Consider the following 19178-nt stretch of genomic DNA (forward strand, 5'->3'; position numbering starts at 1 on the left):
AAGAAGAAAACATGAGTTGGAAGAAAGAGAACAAAGTTCAGCTCAGGCAGAAGCCTCTCAAGCCTCAGAAATGGGAACCAGCCGAGCAGTGCGTCCTGGGACTGGCCGGACAGGGCAGGGTGGGGACCAGCTGTGCGGGTTTTCTGCAGGAAACTGCTGGGAACCGCTAGGGATGGGTGGGGGGACCTGTCCACTCCTATACGCCTTGTGATCAAAGCTGCAGGCCATGTGTGCATTCAGTCCATCCCAGAGGCTCCCCCCACTCGTCTTGCTGGGGGCTCAGATAGAGGGATTCTGTTTGTCCCTGGGGGTTCCAGATTGTGAGATGTGCAAGATGGTGCCACCATTCCTGGAGGCGAGGACAGAGGCAGCACTGAGTCTCGGGTTATGTGGGGCTTTTGTGTCCCTGCTCCAGACAGCGTGTGGACACCACTGACCAATGGATGATGATCAAAGCTGAGGGCTGAGGTGCTCTCACCCCGAGAGACACGGCGATGGCCGAGGAGGGCTAGTCTGGGGGGCGCACTCCAGAGGGGTGGGAGGAAAGCCTGGAGAGGCGATTCCCACGTCCAAGAGAGAAGAACTTGGAGGCGGGTGAGGTCAGTCCTGGGCTGTACCCTCGGCCACCCGCCCACGCCAGGCACCCTCTGGTGACCACCGCGTGGCTGCAGCACAGACGTCGCAGAGGGCGCTTCGCTTCCAAGCAGGGCAAGCGCTGGCGAGAGGAGGGGAGCGCCTGCCGGACACGCCGCGATGCCCAAGAGGGAACCGCGCAGCAGCAAAGGCGTCCGGTTCCCCGGAGAGCTGGGGCTCACAGAGCGCCAGACACGGGGAAGCTCACCACCCCGCGGAGGGCGCGGGGTCCTCACGCCCCCGGGTCCTGGCTGCATGGAGACCCAGCCTCGGTGGCCCCGCGATCCTCCTAGGACCCGCCCCCGGACCCGTCTCCAGGCCCCGCCCCCACCCAGGCTCCTCCCCTCGTCCCCGCCCCGCCCCAGCGTGCCGTGCGTGGCGGCGGCGGAGCGGAAGCTGGAGTGGCGCTGCGACTGCGTGCGCGGGCGCCCCGGGGCGGGGCTTCCGGCGGCGCGAGCGAACGTCTTCCGGCTGTGCGCGGGGTTTGTGCGGCCGGCCTCCGGGACATGAAGGTGAGCCCCGCGGCGGCCGGCCGGGGAGGTGCCCGCGTCCCGCGTCCCGGCTCCTGCTCCTGCTCCTCGCGCGGCCTCAGTTCCCCTCGGCGAAGGGGCGGCGGACGGCGCGTGTGAGAGCAGGAGGCGCGGCGCTGGGGAGAGCGGGTGTGGAAGAGGGGGTGTGTGCGACAGGTTGTGGGTGCCCGCAGCGTGTGGGTGCGAACGTGGGTGGGGGGCCCAGTGCGTGCCCCAGTGTGGACGAGCGTGTGGGAACACGAACCTCAGTGAGAGCGACACGATTTAGTGCGACAGGTAGTGAGGTAGGGAGAGGTGGCCGTCCTGCCCCAGGGGCCGTGAGGCCGGGCCTGAGTGTGGGGCAGTGACCGCATGCTTGCTGGGGTGCGCTAGGCTGGACGCCCCTCGCTCAGCCCCCAGCCTTCAAAGAGTAGGCTTCCCACGCTGGAGGGTGACTCGCCGGTCCTTCGCTTCCCAGGTCACTAGAGCTGAGCCCAGAGAAGTCAGGGGACAGGGGTTGGTGGCATGTTTGCCTCCATCGCCCTGTCGACTTAGCACAGTGTCCACACGCCCCTCTGCATGACGGCAGGACCCAGGCTGGGGTTGTGGAGAACTCACGGCCTGACGCAGCCTGTGGTCAGTACATGTCCTGCCTGCCCGCCACCTTCCCTTCCAAGAGCCTGCTCCCCGCTCCCCGCAGGAACTGAGCTGGCTCCAGGATTTGTGCTCAAAAGTGAGAACTCTGACGAGTGACCATTATACTTGCCATCCTGTTAACGACAAATTCGGCTCAAGGGCCAGCCCCGTGTTGGTGACAGACACTCGGCACATCGGTCAGCATTTCTCAATGAATAGCGAGACCAAACTGACGGGTAACAGCCACTGTCTTGGAAATGAAACAGGAAAAATTGCAGTGCGTCACAGAGCAGGGGAGCTGCCATCGGCCGCTGTCACTGAGCACACGTGCGACACTTGTACACACAGGAAGTGCACGCATGTACTGGGCTATGGAAAACTTTCTTAACTGTGTCTTCGTGAAAACACCTGAAAGTCACCGCTGTGACGCACTGCCCTTTGGTCACACTGCTGAAACAGTCCTTCCAGGAGCTCAGAGCCTTGAGTGGTGGGCTCTTGGCCATAGCAGTCACACAGCAGGTCTAGGACCCTGCTTCCCAGGGCCCTCAGGGTGACACATCACACTCCCTCTGTGGGGGACCCTTCCACCCAAAGGAGGTCATTGGTGTGTGGGGACGAAACACATTTTGACACAGGAACAGGGTGTGTGAGCCCAGCAGTTGACTCTGGTAAGAGCGTGATGCCTCGGGAAGAGTGGCCCACAGTGCACAGTGGGGAGCCAGGGAGGTGCCCAGAGAAGGGCCTCACCACAGCATGAGCTCCTCACACGTCACGCAGTCCACATGTAGGGCCCCCAACACCAGGTTGTAGGCAGTCAGTCTGGAAAGTTCCACGGCTGGTCTGGGAGCAGCCCAGCACTCTAGGTGCTTTTGATGCCACTGTTCCTACTGTGTTGCCCCGAAAATAAGACCAAGTCTTATATTAAGGTTTGCTCCAAAAGACGCATTAGGACTTATGTTCAGGGGATGTCATCCTGAAAAATCATGCTGGGGCTTCTTTTCCGGTTAGGTCTTATTTTCGGGGAATCGCAGCAATCCCAGAGTGGGCCACCTGGGCACAGGCCTTGCTCATTCTGGTCCTCCTTCCGTTGCCCCTTCTCCAGACACAGAAGCCGGCAGAATCTGTCTTCTTCCAGATTGGCCCATGTCCACCCTGCCCTCTTCCTTCCCTGTGGTCAAGGATGAGGCACAGGGGTCTGTCCACCCGTGTTCAGGTGGGGTGGCAGGCAGAGGCCGGAGGGTGGGAAGGGTGCCCCCGAAACCCCAGTCGCTGCTGGGGCAGCACCCTCCTGCTTCATCTCATTCCTGTCCATGCTCCGTGACTCAGACCTCCACCCCAGAGCCGACTCGAAGCCTGGGTCATGGAGGGGACTTGGGGAGCTGGCCAAAGATAGGGTACCCATAGCATGCCCCTGCACCGTGTGGCTCCTGCCCTCATCTCAGCTCTGCAGCACGTGGAAACACATTTGGTCAGGTGTTTTTCTAGCCTCTCGATGGCTGGGCTGCCCGGAGCCGGCCCCATGCAGCTGCAGTCTCAGAGAGTCCAGAGGAGCAATGGGTGATTCTGGGCCGCCTGCCACTGCCATGGCTGGAGTCCCCCCCTCCCCTAGGGCCCTTCCTTCCCAGCCCTGAGGCTGTGCCCCAGGAGCCCAAGTCTCCACTAGGCTGGGCTGGGCTAGGGTGTCAGAGGCTGCTGTCCTTGGCTCTGATACTGGAAAGTGTCACTGAGAGGGGCAGGGGGTAGGGGGCAGAGGCTGGTGTCCTGGGCATGGGTCTTTCTGCCCTTCGCCCGCACTTCTCGGAGTTGTCATGGCTGCTGAGTGAGTGCTGCCCTTCCCAGCAGCTTTGTGTCCCTTCTGTCTCAGAAGCCCTTGGGCCAGGCCATCTGTGCCTCCCAGGGAGGGGGCTTCGGGGCTGCTCGCTCTGGGGCTGTGTCTGCAGCCCCCTCCAGGCACCCTATGGGTGTCCCAGCGTGGAAGCTCATTGCCCAGGGCACCCACTCACCTAGGGAAGTGGCAGCCCAGCCCTGGTTGGCCAGTGCCACTCTTCACAGGGAAGCAGGTCGAGAGGAAGGGATGCAGGGCCTGGCTCTGCCACCTCCTGACAGGGCACGCCCTGCCTGGTCGGGGCATGCATGCCCACCCTCAGCTGGTCTGGAGCGAGCATGTGCCAGGGCCATGAGACTCGGCTGATGTGCTCTTCACACCACACGTTTTAAAGTCACATCAAGGATGACAGCCACGCTGGGCCTGCTTGTTATTCAGATGCCCTGAGTGAAAGACATGGAATTGCGGGTGGGGGGACCTAACAACGAGCTGCACCACTAGTAAACGTCCAGGGCAGCAGATCAGAAAGTGCACGTGGGGCCAGAAGTCGTGGCTGGAGCGGCAGGTCAGACCGCGCTCGTTGCTCTCGAGCGCCCCCTTGTGTACCGTCGGCTCCGTGCCGGTTCGCGTTCCCCTGCAGGTGGTCCTCTGTGCAGCTTCCTCGCGGGTACGGAAGTCCCCCGGAGCGGAGTTTGTGACAGAAAAGAAACGTGTGGGAAAGTATAGTATTGATGGCAGATTGTCATCCAAAAGTTTCCCCGACTTGCCATCCCAGAAACAAATGGGGGAGCTGCCGCCGGGGCCAAGGCGGCACCCTTTCTCCAGTCCCTGCAAACGACGGGAAGCAACCTCTTCACCCCATTGCTCTGTCTTCTGGGGCTCCGGGGTTCCCTGTCTTACTCCTTTTCACGTCCCTCATGTTTGTAGTGGGACTTTTTTATTGGAGTATCTTTTACTCTTGATTTGTGAGAGTTCTTGGCATGTTATGGCTGAGTAATGGATAGAAACTCACTGCCGAGTATGTTGTCACCATTTTTTTTCTGGTTTATTATTTCTTCCTACTTGCCTCTTTGTTTCCTAATTGAAAGTTTCGTGTTCTTACGTAGTCAACTCCATCAGCGTTTTCCTCTGTAAGCTCGACCAGCTGATGTAGTAGTTGGGAAAGCCTCCTCACTGACGTGACGTGAACAGGCACCCACGTTTTCTTCCGTCCTCTTCAGGTTCTGTCATTTGCAGTAAAGCTCCCGTGGCCGTGACTTCTGTGGGTTTGATGGGGGAAGGGTGAGCCAACATTTTCCTAGATGGCCCTGAGGCAGGAAGCCCCTTTCTGGCCAGCTGTGAGAGGAACCAAGGGCCCAGCGGTGCTGGAAGCTGGATCCCGGCCATCGGAGCTGGTGCAGGGCAGGCCTGAGTCCCGGGCCAGTGCCCAGCCCAATAGGCCCTGTGGTGCAGTGGGCAGAGGCCGCCCCACGCGGCTGGTGGTCTCCATGTGCTCTGCTCTGCCTACAGCCCCCCGGACCCTGAGGTTGGACCCCGCTGTGACATGCCTGCCATGAAGGCGCTCCTTAGCACACTCTGGCTTGCTCTGGCCTGTGGCTCTGTCCACACCACCCTGTCAAAGTCAGATGCCAAAAAGGCTGCCTCGAAGACCCTGTTGGAGAAGGTAAGCGTGGCCTGGGGACCCATTGCGCCTCCTTCCTGCCTGCCGGGGCCTTGTGCCCACGCAGCTTGTGAGCCGGGAAGCTGGGGCACTTGGCTGCCTCGTGTGGCCGGCTGGGCACCGCCCTGGCACTCTGGCTGGATGGTGTCAGAGGGAGCAGCTTCCGGGGCTGGACCGCAGATGTGCCTGGCTGCACCGGGCCGTCTCCCGTGATGACGGCCAGAGGTCGGTCCTCATGCGCCTACTGCTTCTTTCAACAGCAGCATTTGTCTTACCTCGTCGAGTTCTGGACTGGCCGCGGCAATGCGATGTCAGCAGGCTGACTAGTTGCCCACGGAGGTAGAGCACGTCTTCAGGGAGAGTCCACGCCTCAGGGGCGGCCTTTCCCTGTGCTGTCCTGGTCAGCGGCACCATGTTGGTCCAGCACCAGGCTGGATGGAGGGCTCTGCCCACCACCTGAGCACGGTGGCACTGATGGCTTTCTCCCTGTGCCTTCATTTCAGACTCAGCTTGCAGATAAGCCTGTCCAAGATCGGGGTCTGGTGGTGACAAACCCCAGAGCCGAGGACGTGGTCCTCGAGCATCGCAGCTACTGTGCAGCAAAGGCCCGGGAGAGGCACGTTGCTGGGGACGTCCTGGGCTACGTCACTCCAGTAAGCTGGGTGCACAGGGTGGCCCCAGGGCAAGGCGGCAGCTGGGGTCTGCGTTCTCAGAGGGGGGTGGGGGGGCAGCAGGACAAGCGCCTGCTGGGGCAGCAGTGGGAGCAGCCACAGGTCCTCTGGGGGCTCGTCTGCACGGTGCAGATGGGCCTGCAGTGCCGTGTCCAGAGGCAGCTCTTGGGCCCTCTGCAGCCGCAGGTGGGCTCAGCCATCCTCCGTCTGCCATCAGTGGAACAGCCACGGCTATGACATCGCCAAGGTCTTCGGGGGCAAGTTCACGCACATCTCGCCTGTGTGGCTACAGATAAAGAGGCGTGGCCGTGAGCTGTTTGAGGTCACGGGCCTTCACGACGTGGACCAAGGTCTCACCTTGCTGCTCATCCCAGGGCCCAGAGGGTGTGTGTGTCAGTGAGTGTGTGTGTCTGTATCTGAGTTTGTCTGTGTGAGTGTGATCACGGGACCATTGACCTGCACCCCTACTCCCTGTGGTTGGCACACAGTGTCTGGGCTGAGCGAGGGCCTAGCTGTCCCATCAGCCATTTTGTGGGCCTATACCCAAGTTTACACGGCCGTCCCCCTCTTGGGTTCATAGAGGACACAGCTGTCAGCCAGTTGTGGGATTTTGAGACCCAGAGGCTCCCTGATGCCATGAGGGCAGCCTCGGAGCTTGGCCCTCCAGACACCCCTCAGCTCCAAAAAACAGCCCCAGGCCCCTTGGGGTGTGGCCCCGGGGCAGCCACTTGTCCTCTTGCAGCTACTGGTCTGAGGTGCCCTGGCCCAGGGCTGCTGTGCGGGGGGACGAGGGGCTCCTGGCTCATGGGTTCTGTCTGCTCTCCCGGCATGTGGCCTCAGGGTGGGTGTGGGGCTGTGTCCCTCACTGACCATCCTCCGCACGTCCCCCAGGGTGGATGCGGACGGTCCGGAAGCAGGCCAAGGGCCTACGCATAGGTGAGTCCTTGCGTATGGCAGACAGGCGCCCAGCTGAGGCCAACGCCGAGCCCTGGCTGGTTGGCCCCCGTGAGTGGATGCGTGGCCTCTGGATCTTCGCCTGTGCTGCCCAGTGCATCGTTCACCCCCCGACCGCTCAGAAACAAGGCCAGCCCCCAGCCTGGCGCTGATGGCCCTCGGTCCAGCTGGGTCCTGTGCCCTCGCGCCCACCCAGCTCAGCCCCCCAAGGCCAGTGCCTCCTTTGTTGTGCACTCGTCCCCCCAGTTTTTCTTCATTCATCCATGAGCATTTATCGAGGGCCCTGGGCCAAGCCTGAGAGTTCTGGAGCTCACAGCTGGCGAGGGAGGGATACTGTCCCAAAGTCCTAAAGTGCAGCGGGGTCAGCGGGGTCTGGGGAGTGGGGGAGGCAGGCTGGGAGCAGGAGGAGCCATGGGGGTGGGGCCGGGAGGGGGCCTGCATGTGGTGTTGACGGGAGGAGGATGGTCCAGCGGGGGCCAGACAGCAGAGAACTGGGACGAGTGGGGTCTGGGCCGTCGGGAAGCAGCGTGAGGACACAAAGGGGTCCCCGACCCCAGAGCCCCTCCCTCACCAGGCCATGTGTTGCTGGGATGACCACGCTGGGTACCCGCCTGTGTGGTCATTTAGCTCTAGGGGCCATGGGCACCATGATGTGGGCGGAGGACAGGAGGGTCACAGTGCCTCATGGATCTGTCCCCAGTGCCTCGGCTCCTGTTTGAGGGCTGGTCTCACGAGGACTTCCGCAGCGTCTGGGACAGCGAGGACGAGATAGAAGAACTCAGCAAGACCATGGTCCAGGTCGCCAAGGTGAGGCCTGGTGCTCCGCATGGCTGGCACGGGCTGCCTGGGAGGGGACCCAGCCCAGCTGTCCAGTGCTGGCTGCAGGAACCAGGGTGTGGCGAGGCGCACAGGAGCCCTGGCCTCTGTGCTGCTGGTTCTGTGGAGACACCCGTGCTGCTCCCTTCAGAGAGGGGCTCCGTGTCGGCCTGCCATCATCGCACCTGGTTCACTGGAGCCCCTCACTGTCCCGGTCCTTTCAGAGCCAGCATTTTGACGGCTTCGTGGTGGAGGTCTGGGGCCAGCTGCCCGGCCAGGAGCATATGTGAGTGAGTGGCCCCCATGTCTGCACACAGTGACACGCGTGGCCCCAGGACCCTGTGCTAGCAGACACCTCACTGGGTGTGGGCTCCTCAGGGCACACAACCGCTCCCCCCTTCTCACAGCCAGTCCTCAGGCAGTCCCAAAGACCAGGAAGTGTGACAGGGACAGATGCTGAGGGCAGCGGAGCCTGACCGCTCTGGCAGTCAGTGCTGGCCTAGGGTGGGTGCTCTCTTGGGCGTGCGCGGACGGCCCCCAGCCAGAGCCGCCGCCTCGTGTGGGAGGCAACCGCTGAGCTTGGGCCCAGTGGGGGACCCTGACAAGCCACCGTGGTCCAACGTCTGCACACACCAGTCCCCATCTCGGCCTCATGGAGAGAACCCAGCCTCGGGAACAGGCAGTGGCCGGCCCGCCCTCACACTGGAGCTACGTGGGACCTGGGCCTGGCATTTGGGCTGGTCGTCCTGCCAGTGTCAGTCCAGTCCGGTGCTTCCGCCCCTCCGATGCACTGCGGGGGTGTTGGGCTCAGCACCCGCTCTCCAGATGGGTGGCTCATGAGAGGCTGTGAGGGTCACTGGGCTTGGCCCCCCATGCACAGTGACAGTGGGGCCAGGCCAGAGTGGGTGCATAGGTGCGCTGTCCAGAAACCTGCCATCAGCAGGGCCAAGGCTCATGGAACCAGCACACTACCCATGGGGCTGGGGGCATCCTGACAGGTGTTCCCTGGCCATGCCAGGGGCCAAGCTGGTCTTCCTGCTGGGCACGCTGCCAGCTGGCTCACACACTGCCACCTCCCATACTTCAGGGGCCAGAGGAGCCCGTGACACCACCTCCTCAGCCCCCCCCACCTGTTGGCCCACTGAGACCCCCCTCCCCATGTCCAGATTCAAGTGGAGGGACATGCACAGTGCCCACCCCCAGGTGCCCCATCTGTGGGTCCCAGCACAGGCTGCCCCGTTTCTGTGCCCCTGCCTGGGGCTGTTCCGGGTGGCTGCCAGGCCAGGGGGTGGCTGCACGAGGGAGCTGGGCAGTGGGTCTGGCTCCTTGGGGCACAAGTCCTGGTCCTGGGGCACGTCGGGGTGCGGCACAGCCCCCGGGTCCACCATCTGCCCCAGTGCTCCCTTGTGTGCTGTTGGGGTGCCGCAGCCGTGCCTCCAGGCGGGAAGTGCCCGCCGGCGGTCTGCTGAGCCCTCCGCCTTTGCCTCCCAGTGGCCTCATCCACATGCTCACCCACGTGACCGAGGCGCTGCACCAGGCCCGGCTCCTGGCCATCCTGGTCATCCCACCGGCCGTCATTCCCGGGTAAGTGCACAATCGCTTGGGGCGGGGGGGGGGGCCTGCCTGGGTGGCACCCAGCCCCTCCGGGCAGATGCTGTGGCCACTGCACGCGCAAGCGTGAACACCAGGCTGCGACCCTGTGCCTTCACGTGGCAAGACAGGAAATTCTTTTAGGTTGAGAACCGGAGTCCTTCAGACTCACTTCCACTCGCTCAAGCGAGGCCTGGAGCTCCACGGCCAAACCACACCTGCTGGGTCCTCAGAAGGTCAGGGCTGGCTGCTTTGTCACTGCTCCCGTCCCCCCAGGCCCTTCGAGCCTCTTCCAGAACCCGCAGGACAGAGTGGGGGGATTCCCGGGCAGTCTGACTCCCATGTCCCCCTTGCCGGGGGCATCACGCCCTGTACTGAGCACCAAAGAGACTGCGCTTCATGCTGTGAGGGCCAAGGCCAGACCCAGGGTGGAGAGGCAGAGCAGTGGTGGCAAGGGGGCCACACAGGCCCCGGACAGGCCTGCTGGGAGCTCTGCCCGGCCTCCACCTGCTCCCAGGGGGACCAGGTTAGAAACACCTCGGGCCAGCGATGTCCCGGTCACAGGCTGACGGACCCACACCAAAGGGGCAGTTGACAGACGTCTGTAAATCAGGTGCTGTTCCCTGAGGACTGTGCGCCTGGCCGTCTGCCCCCTGTGCTCGGCTCCTATGCCCCATGGGGCCCCCCACACATCACCAGAGACCTCGGACCCTTAGCACAACCTGGGCAGAAGACTCGCCCAAGTTTCCTGCCCACACGTCCTCAGCTCAGTGGTGGGCTGCAGGCGGGCGTCACACCTGTGTCCACAGCCAGCACCCGTCCTGGAGCTGAGCCTGGAGGGAGCCCAGCCGGAGTCCTGTCTGTGTGCGCTTCCTGCCACACACATCCACGCGTGTTTGCGTGTGCCGTGCACATGTCTGATGGGATCCTGTGGCTTCCAGGGTCAGAGCCAGGCCTGGGAGGAGAAGAGGAGCCAGTGCTCTGGGAAGGCCGGGTGGCAGGCGCTCCTGGACTGGCACCCGGTCCCGGGCTGCTGGTCCCTCCGGATGGTTCAGTGGGCGGGCAGCTGCCCCGTGCTGCCGCTGCAGCCAGTCCCGGCCTGCAGCCCCCTCTGAGTGCGGCCGTCCACTCTCAGCCTCGCAGCTGCTGGAGGGTAGGGGGAGTGAGTGTGCAGATGCCCCTGGAGGGGCCAACCTCTGCCCGGGAACCTTCACACCCAGCTCCCGGCACCTTGGCAGGAAGTGGACCTGTGAGCTGGGGCTGGCTGCTCACCCTGCAGCCACTAAGGCAGGACGCTCCCTCTGCATGCAATCCCGGGGTGCCCGGGGGAGGGACCTTTGCCATGAGTGGCCTATGTGCCTTTGGGGGCAGGGCCTAGCTGGCGGTGCCCCGGGAGTTTGTCTGTTATTGGAGCTTGTCCTTATCCCGGTCCCCACACTCGGTGGCCGCGCTTTCCTTATCCCAGTCCCCACACTCGGTGGCCGCGCTTTCCTTATCCCGGTCCCCACACTCGGTGGCCGCGCTTTCCTTATCCCGGTCCCCGCACTCGGTGGCCGCGCTTTCCTATCGGTCCCTCGGTGGCGCGCTTTCCTATCGTCCCCGGTGGCGCGCTTTCCTATCGGTCCCCTCGGTGGCGCGCTTTCCTTATCGGTCCCCGGTGGCGCTTTCCTGGTCCCGGTGGCCGCGCTTTCCTTATCCCGGTCCCCACACTCGGTGGCCGCGCTTTCCTTATCCCGGTCCCCGCACTCGGTGGCCGCGCTTTCCTTATCCCGGTCCCCGCACTCGGTGGCCGCGCTTTCCTTATCCCGGTCCCCGCACTCGGTGGCCGCGCTTTCCTTATCCCGGTCCCCGCACTCGGTGGCCGCGCTTTCCTTATCCCGGTCCCCGCACTCGGTGGCCGCGCTTTCCTTATCCCGGTCCCCACACTCGGTGGCCACGCTTTCCTTATCCCCGTCCCCGCACTCGGTGGCCCAGCCCCGCTCACTGTCCCTGCTGCCGGTGCCATCCGGGGTGTCCTCACAGGCAGATGTCCACCCTGATGTGGGCTGCCCCATTTCCTCCAGTTGCCCCTGGGGTTTCTTGGTCAGGAAAGTGATGAGTGGGGTGGGGGTCCCCCTGGGAGCAGTGGCACAGGCCACCTGTGAATGTGGGGCAGGATGGAGGGTGGCAGTGCTGGTGGACAGGTGAAGTCCAAGTTGGAGGGCTGAGGGGTGCTGCTGGCCAGGGGGGAGCGGGCGTGGGCCTGTAGGCCGATGGGTTCACTCTGAGCCCTGTGGGGCAGGTAGAGCAGGAGCCACAGGGCTGAGCAGGTGACAGCTGGCTGGGGGCTTGGATGACTGGGCCTGTGGGGAGCTGATGTGGGCACCCCAATAATGGGCAGGCCTCCTGCCTGCCACATCTTAGGCCCCGACCAGGGCTGTTGGGGGCAGGCAGTTTTGTGGTGTCTGGGGGGAGAGGGAGGTAGAGCGTGAGGCCATGTGGAGGGACCGGGCTGAAGGAGGTTAGGATTGAGGAAGCGGTAGGGGATTCTCAGGGGGTGGGCACTCGGCACCTTGCAAGGTGAGGTCCCCAGGAGGGGGCCACCCCACAGTGGAGCCCAGGGACAGTGGCTAGTTGGGGTGATGGAGGAAGGAAGTGTCTACCAGGTGGGGCAAAGCAGGAGGGGCAGAGGGCTGGGGGGCTGGGCAGGGACGGGCCCTAGAAGCCACCCAGTGGACCTCGCAGCCCCACCCCTGCTCCTGGAGTGGCCCTGACCAAGTGCAGGCCATTCCCTGTAACCGAGTGCTGAGTTATTTCCAGGGAAAGTAACCTGAGGTCCTGGAGGGGAGCGAGGAAGGGGTGTGAGCGTGGGTCCCCCATAGCTAGCTGCTGTCCTCGTGGGCCAGGTGTCAGCTGGGGCGGGGCAGGCTAAAGGCCATGGTGGCTGCTTGTCCTGTGCAGAACAGACCAGCTGGGCACGTTCACGGTCAAGCAGTGGGAGCAGCTGGCGCCCGTGCTGGACGGCGTCAGCCTCATGACCTACGACTACCCCACCGCGCAGCAGTGAGTAAGCCCGGGCCCTGGGTGCCGCAGCTCCGCCAGACGCGGTGCCTGCCCGCCTGCTCAGGGCCAGGGACATGGAGGGCTTGGTCCCTTATTCCCTGAGGCCCACGGTTGGCCCTGCACTGGGCAGCCTTTTCACTTAGGGGGCGTGTGACAAACAGTAGCGGGCAGCCCCTATGGGAATGCGAGCCCGTGTCTAGCCACCCCTACAGGGCCTAGACACTGAGGGGTGGCCGCTGGCACCAGGCCCACCATGCTGCCGAGGAGACGGTGCTCCTGTGGGTGGGGTTACTGCCCCGGAGAGCCTCGGTGTGGCATGCCCCACTGCTGCCCTCGCCCCAACTTGAGCCCCGTTGCTGCCCTCACCCCGACCTGAGCTCCGCGGCAGCCCGCACCCTGACCTGAGCCCCTGCTCCCCGAGGAGGCCTGGGTCAAGCAAACATACATCCCCAGGAGCGCTCCCTCCCCACAACTCAGCCCTGCCCCAGTGTGGGCACCTCTACCAGCCGCTGACGCCTACGCTCCCTCGCACTGCAGGCCTGGCCCCAATGCGCCGCTGTCCTGGGTGAGAGCCTGTGTGCAGGTGCTAGATCCCAAGGCCCAGTGGCGAAGCAAGATCCTCCTGGGGCTCAACTTCTACGGCTCCGACTACTCGGCCTCCAGGGGCGGCCGCGAACCCGTCGTTGGGGCCAGGTGAGCCGGCACCCCCCACAAGGAGGCCTCACTTCTGTGCTGCCCTCTTCCGCCTGCGGCCTTTTCCAGTGTGTCTGCGAGTCTTCCAGAGGTGATGGGTGGGGCAGGGACAAGGCTTGGCGTGGGTGTGCTGGGCACTGGGGACAGAGCCTCTTGAGGTGGGGCCACAGAGCTGTGACACCCCTAGTGCTTCCCCGTCAGCGGGTGGGTGGACCACCTTTGCCATGCCAGTGGCATGTGGGCCTGGCTGGAGGCAGGACCACCCTCAGAGCTGCCGTCTGGGGGCTTGGGTCCTTGTGTGGGTCCAGGCCTCTGCCTCCGTCTGCGCCTTGGGCTCTGCTGCTGTAGGGCTTTAGCTTTATTGCACTGCTGTTTTCAAGGATCTTTGGTTGGGTTGTCAGCTTTCTTCCCAGCACTTTGAAGAGGTCGCTTTGCCCATCCAGCTGCACGCTCTGCCCACGTGGGTGACCCCAGCGCCCGCCTCAGTCGGTGATGAGGGGCCTGCGTGTGCTTCCGGGTGGTGCCCCTGGTTTCCCTGACCTTTTTGGGTCTGGGGGTTCACACTTCAGGTTATTTTCCTGCCTCTCACTCTCCCCTCCTCTCCAGGCTCTCGGGTGCGTCTAGGTGGGTTTGTACGCAGTTCACAGGCGCGTCTGCTGTTTTCTTCGACACTGCTTTCTTTTCGAGTTTTGTTGCCGTTTTCATGCTCAGTGGCCGTTTCCCGCTGTGTCCCGCCTGCTGTCAACCCACGGGGGCCTTTTCCCTCACAAGGGGGCCCTTGGCTTGTTTTAGGTCTCCTCTCACCTCTGTGTCGCTCGTAAGCTCTGCACGTGTGTTCAGCTGGACTAGCTGCTCCATGTCCTGCCAGGGCTCCCACACCGGTCCCTGCTGGGGCCCGTCAGCTGGTGGCTCCTTCCCGAGGTCCTGTCCAGGCCTCGGGGCCTGTGCCCTGCTCAGGTGCTGGGTGTGCCTCCCGCCTGGCTGGGCGCTGGGCAGCCCGGTCTCCCCGACCTCGGAAGCCATGTGAGCGCTGCTGCTCTCGAGAGCTGTCCTGTCAGTGAGCGTGTCCAGGAACTGCAGTTCCAGGGAGTCTGGGGGTCACCCACAGGCAGCCCTGCTCACCGCCAGGGACACGGCATGCCAGCCGGGTAGGGGGCTGGGCAGGTGCCTGGTGCCCACTGGCGTCATGCCCTTCACTGACAGGGAGGAGGAGCAGGTGGTAGGGGGTGGGGCGGGGCCCAGGGAGTGGCCAGGCTGCCTGTCAGGGACAAGCTGCCCTCTGTATCCTGTAGGAGCAGATGCTGCCCACCCAACAGGGCCTCCCTGGGGCCAGAGGAAACAGCAGAGTGGGCAGGGCTGACACGTGGGGTCGTGCGTTTGTCCTGCATTGATGCTGAGGACAGGCCTGTGACAGGCACACAGGGTCAGCCCGGGGTTTTCGGAGCCAGTGGAGTCACATCTTGCCTCTGGGGAGTGTCATGGTGTGGGGCTGGCCCAGGGTCCCCTTGTCCCACCACCAAGGGCCACTGGTCACCTGAGCTGGAGAGCCCACCGGCCGCTGCGCCCCTCAGCAGCCCCCAGGCACTGTGGCAGCTCCTCGTCCCCCAGCTTCCCCAGGCCATTTCGGGACCGCGAGGTCCCAGAGGGCATAGGCTGCCCCCATGTGCTTGTACCCTGGCGGGATCAGAGTGGACGAGGGTGGCTGATGGTGCCCCAAAGGGCTTACCACCTGCCTGGCTTTAGTCCCCCAGGAGCTCCGCTCCTCTCCGTCCCCATAGCCTGAGGGCGGCACCCCATCACATTGGGGGACGCAATCCTCCAGCTTCACTGGGTGTGGGGGCCCCAGGGAGGGGGCCGGGCTCCTGTCTGCCTCTGCATGAGGGGTCCTTGAACCTGGTGCTCCAGATGAGGTGTGGGGGGCATACAGGCTCCACATGGCCAGATTCATGGTGATGGGGTCTTCCTGCTGTGTGGCAGTGAGACACACCACAGCGTCGTCCCTGGGGTCTGCGATTGGGCGGACAAGGGGGCCACGGAGGGGGGTGCACAGAGCTGGGGGGTCAGGAGGGATGTCTCTTCCCTCTATGAGTGGGGAGATGCACTGAGGACCGTGGGGGCGAGGGCTGCATGGTCACAGATGGCATCGGCTGACAGTGACTCCCTGTGTAAATGAAGGGAGCACAGAGTGGGGTGATGGGCGCACCAGTGAGCCCCACCACATGGCGTGAGCCCTGTGTGAGCCTGGGGATGGCAGACATTGCAGGGAATTTAGGGGAGGGCATAGCCCTTGTTCCTACAGTAGCCCCATCGCTTCTCCCGTCCCCTGGCCCATGTGTGTCAGTGCTTCCTCCCCTTGCCTTCCGCTTCCTCCCTTCTGGCTGTGCCCACCCTGTCCCTCAGCCCTGCTGTTCCCCCCAGAGCCGCCTGGCAGTGCCAGGTGTCTGCACAGTTGTCACCCTCACAGTGGGACCCCTTGCGCCAGCCAGGGCTCACACCCACTCACTTCTGTGTCCCCAGGGCTGTGCTCAGCCAAGTGTGGGGTTGTGTGTGTCCCCATGAGGTGCTGCCAGCCGGGCCGGGGCCTCCCACATGGAGGGACCCGATGCTTTTGGGTCGTGGCTCAGCCCCAACAAAGACCCCATTCTTGGCTGACTCCCACCCTGCAGCCACTCCAGCAGGCAGCAGATTTTGAGGGGTGACCACAGAGGTCCCCCCCACAGGAGGAGTGTGGCCAGAGCTCCCCGAGGGCCCAGGGCCACCCCCGCCTGGACACCTGCCACCATCCGGAATGGGACCAGGGGCTCAGGGACAGGCTGGGTCGGAGTGCCGCCCCCACAACCCAGACTTCTCAGAGCCGCTTAGCAGGCACTGGACGGCATGAGAGGCACTTCAGTCCAAGGTCGGGTACGGTTCTGCCCCAGGCCCCCAGGGAGCAGACCCACTGGGCCCCTGGATGTTTCCTGTGCCTGTGGAGTGGCTGACCATGGCTGCTTCAGATCCCCGGGTGCTGTCAGGCCCCACCCCCCGGTTCCCGCACATGTCCTTGTGAGCAACCCAGAGCAGCAAGGCCCCTGCGGCCACCGCCTCCCCTCCCTCCTCAGCCCGGCCATGCCTCTTGCCAGGGAGGGTGGCAGAGACCCGGGACGTTGTGCCTTAGGAGCCTGGGTGCGCCTGAACCCCCGTCTCCTGGCCCTGCACACCTCGGGGACCCAGCTGTCCTCTGTGTGAGCTGGTCTCAAACCATTGGCTCTGGCAGTGAGGAAGGGCCTGCTACAGGCCTGGGGCAGCCACGTTCACAGTGAGCAGGGCAGGCAGGTGAGGGCCACTGGCCTGCTGTCCCCTGAGAGGCGGGCGGGGGGCCTGCAGCTTGCCCCTGCCCCTCCCACAATCGCACCACTTGTCCTTGTCACCCTGCTCGCCAAGCAGTCCCCAGCCGGTCCGCCCCGCCCACCCAGCAGGGGCCTTCACTCACCTGCCTGGACAGGGGCTCAGGGTGTCACAGCATGAGGTTCACTCAGGATGCCCAGTGCCGGCGGTGCCAACCCAGAGTCACGAGCTGGGACACGCTGCTGGTGTCTGTTCCGATCTCAGGAGCCTGTGGGTGTCTGTCCCCCATCCAGGCTGTGAGGCACCCAGTGTCCCAGGCCCTGCCCCATGGTCCTGCTTCCTGGCACTTCCTTGAGTCCAGGGTGCACGCGTGGCCCTCCCCCACAGCCAGGCGAATTGCTGGCGCTCCCTGGACATCACGGGCCGATGGCCCCGAGTCCTACTGCCGCCAGTGGCCTCACCCCCTCCAGGTGTTGGGGCTGCGGGCCAGGCCTCGGGGGCTCCCCACTCACAGCCCGCTCCCCAGGTACATCCAGACGCTGAAGGAGCACAGGCCACAGATGGTGTGGGACAGCCAGGCCGCGGAACACTATTTCGAGTACAAGAAGTGAGTGTCCGGGTCAAGGCCCTGGGGCGAGAGTGGGGGCACTAAGTGGGAGTGGGGGGGGCAGTGAACAGGAGTGGGGGCTGGCCAGGGCTCCCCGGCCACTAGCTCGACCTCTGCCGAGGGCCGGCCTGGCTTTTGTGAGCAGACCTGAGACCTGGGCCGGGGTGGCGGGGGGTCAAAGGGGCCAGGGGTGGAAGCAGATGGTGGCCCTGTCTTACAGAAGCCGTGGTGGGAGACACATCATGTTCTACCCGACTCTGAAGGTACGTGTGGGCCCAACCTGGTCTGGGGATGGGAGCAGGCCCCCCCACACACAATGACCTGTGCCCTCAGTGGGGCCCAGGTGGGCAGAGGGGATCAGCAACACCAGGGACCCCCAGGGACAAGGGGCTCAGACCTGGGCACGTTTTGGGTGGTGGGCAGGCCACCAGGGGCTGCCGTGGGGACAACAGAGACCAAGGTCCCCTCCATCTTCAGTCCCTGCAGGTGCGGCTGGAGCTGGCCAGGGAGCTGGGCGTTGGGCTATCCATCTGGGAGCTGGGCCAGGGCCTCGATTACTTCTATGATCTGCTGTAGGCCCACCCCGGAGCAGACATGCGAAATACAGACGCTTCTCTCTTCCTGGCCATGTCTGCTACAGTCTTCGGGAGGGGCAGAGGTGTCCTGGGACCCCCAGCTCAGCAGTGACCAGTGATGTGGGGAGACAGCCCTGGCCCAGGGCACCCCTACAACACAGGCCGCTTCCACCAGCCTCACTGCCTGCTGTCGCTCAAGTGGGGGCAGAACCCACGGCCCCGCCCCAAAGGGTGGCCGGGCGTCTACCACTCCACACGGCCTCTGGTTTGTTGTGGGTTTGGGAGCTCTGGGACAGCACAGGCTCTCACACTGGACCCTGGCAGAGGCGGCTCCGCACCCCAGAGCCACACAAAGGGGCCCCGGCCTCCCACTGCCCACGCTGGCTCGCCTGCCCAGACAAGCTGCAAACTAGCCTGCCAAGTGCCCCAAGGCGCAGGTGTGGGGCCCATGCAGAAACCAGGCTGAGAGGCCAGCTCTGGGCCCTGGACCCCCGGGAGCCTGTCGGTGCCATGGTTGTGGCCACCATGAAATGACAGCACGCTGGCTCGTTCTACCACCCATGGGCATAGCCACACTCCTGGGATGAAACACTGGGAAACACTCAGATTGCGCGCAGCCCAAGGACAGCTGGCCTCCGGCCCCCCTGCCCGCCCAGCAGTTCTCAGTGCCCGGCTGTCAGCACACTCACGCAGGGCCTGGCACTGTGCATGGGTACTTGGGGTCCCAAGCTGGGAGTCCTGGGGCAGGGGCCATGTTTCCCTTCTACTGTGGGACGTGAAAGGGGACCGCTGTCTGTCCTTGGTTGGCCTGTCTGGGCCCCCAGTCCCTCAAGGAGCCGCCCTGCCCTGAGGAAGTACTGCTTGAGGCAGCAGGTCAGCCTCGGGGCCCACGGCAGAAACCAGCCCTGCTGGGAGGGCGGCCTGGGCACCCCACTCCTGCCATGCTGGAGGGTCAGACAGGCCCTGCAAACTGCCCCCACCTAGGCCTGCTCTTGGGGTGGGGGTGGGGGTAGAACAGCCCGTTGGTTCTGGGAAACAGACCTGGGCCCCAGGGTGGGGGTGGGGGTGGGGGTGGGGCTGGGCCTGAATAGAAGGATGGTTGGGTGTGGGTGGGTGTGCACACGTGTGCCTGTCTGCATGTGGATTGGTGGGTGTGGATGCTGACTGGCGTGTGGGACCACTGTACAGAGCCCCCTGGGCTGGCCCGTCTCCCTGAGCCGTTGGCCCCAGTTGGCCACCTGGCTGTGGGCAGGGACCAGTCCCCCTAGCTTCAAAGGCCCGGGCAGGAGGGGAGGGGTGAGGCCACCACTTCGGGGGCAGGGCCCTGGGTTCTGGTATCTGGAAGTCTGTACAGGAGCTGGGCAGCCGGCAGTGTGACGTGTTGGTGTACAGGGAGCCAGACAGGTAATGGGATGCTGGATGGGGGGGGCTCCTAACCTTGGGGTTTGGAAGACTCGGGGAGCTGGGATGGGTCCTGGGGCTAGACCCAGAGGCACCCACGACGGGGGGTCGGCACTGAGGGATGGCTCCCCTGTGCAGCTTGGCCCTGGGGGAGGTTGAGTCAGGGCTGGACACAGTGCCTGGAGCCCGAGTCACCACTAGGGGCTGCGAGCGAGGCGTGTGTGTCTGCAAGTCCCCCG

General features: G+C 64.3%; 1 protein-coding gene across 2 annotated transcripts; it reads left to right on the plus strand.

Annotated features, from left to right (window-relative positions):
- Positions 1-1006: 1006 nt before the first annotated feature.
- CHID1 (chitinase domain containing 1) lies at positions 1007-17587 on the plus strand. 2 transcript variants are annotated; one of them, XM_019714800.2, is made up of 13 exons: positions 1007-1145; positions 5113-5266; positions 5767-5916; positions 6152-6284; positions 6826-6870; positions 7589-7695; positions 7929-7990; positions 9196-9288; positions 12235-12336; positions 12874-13029; positions 16883-16963; positions 17184-17226; positions 17441-17587. In XM_019714800.2, exons 2-13 carry the CDS (start codon positions 5147-5149, stop codon positions 17537-17539), a joined length of 1191 nt encoding a protein of 396 aa, XP_019570359.2. In that variant the 5' UTR covers positions 1007-1145; positions 5113-5146; the 3' UTR covers positions 17540-17587. The 2 variants fall into 2 exon arrangements, with proteins under 2 accessions (XP_019570359.2, XP_074193053.1); XM_074336952.1 differs by lacking the exons at positions 16883-16963; positions 17184-17226; positions 17441-17587 and adding an exon at positions 15750-16016.
- The last annotated feature ends 1591 nt before the right edge of the window (positions 17588-19178 follow it).

The sequence above is a fragment of the Rhinolophus sinicus genome, linkage group LG06 (genome assembly GCF_036562045.2).
Source record: "Rhinolophus sinicus isolate RSC01 linkage group LG06, ASM3656204v1, whole genome shotgun sequence".
Taxonomy (NCBI): domain Eukaryota; kingdom Metazoa; phylum Chordata; class Mammalia; order Chiroptera; family Rhinolophidae; genus Rhinolophus; species Rhinolophus sinicus.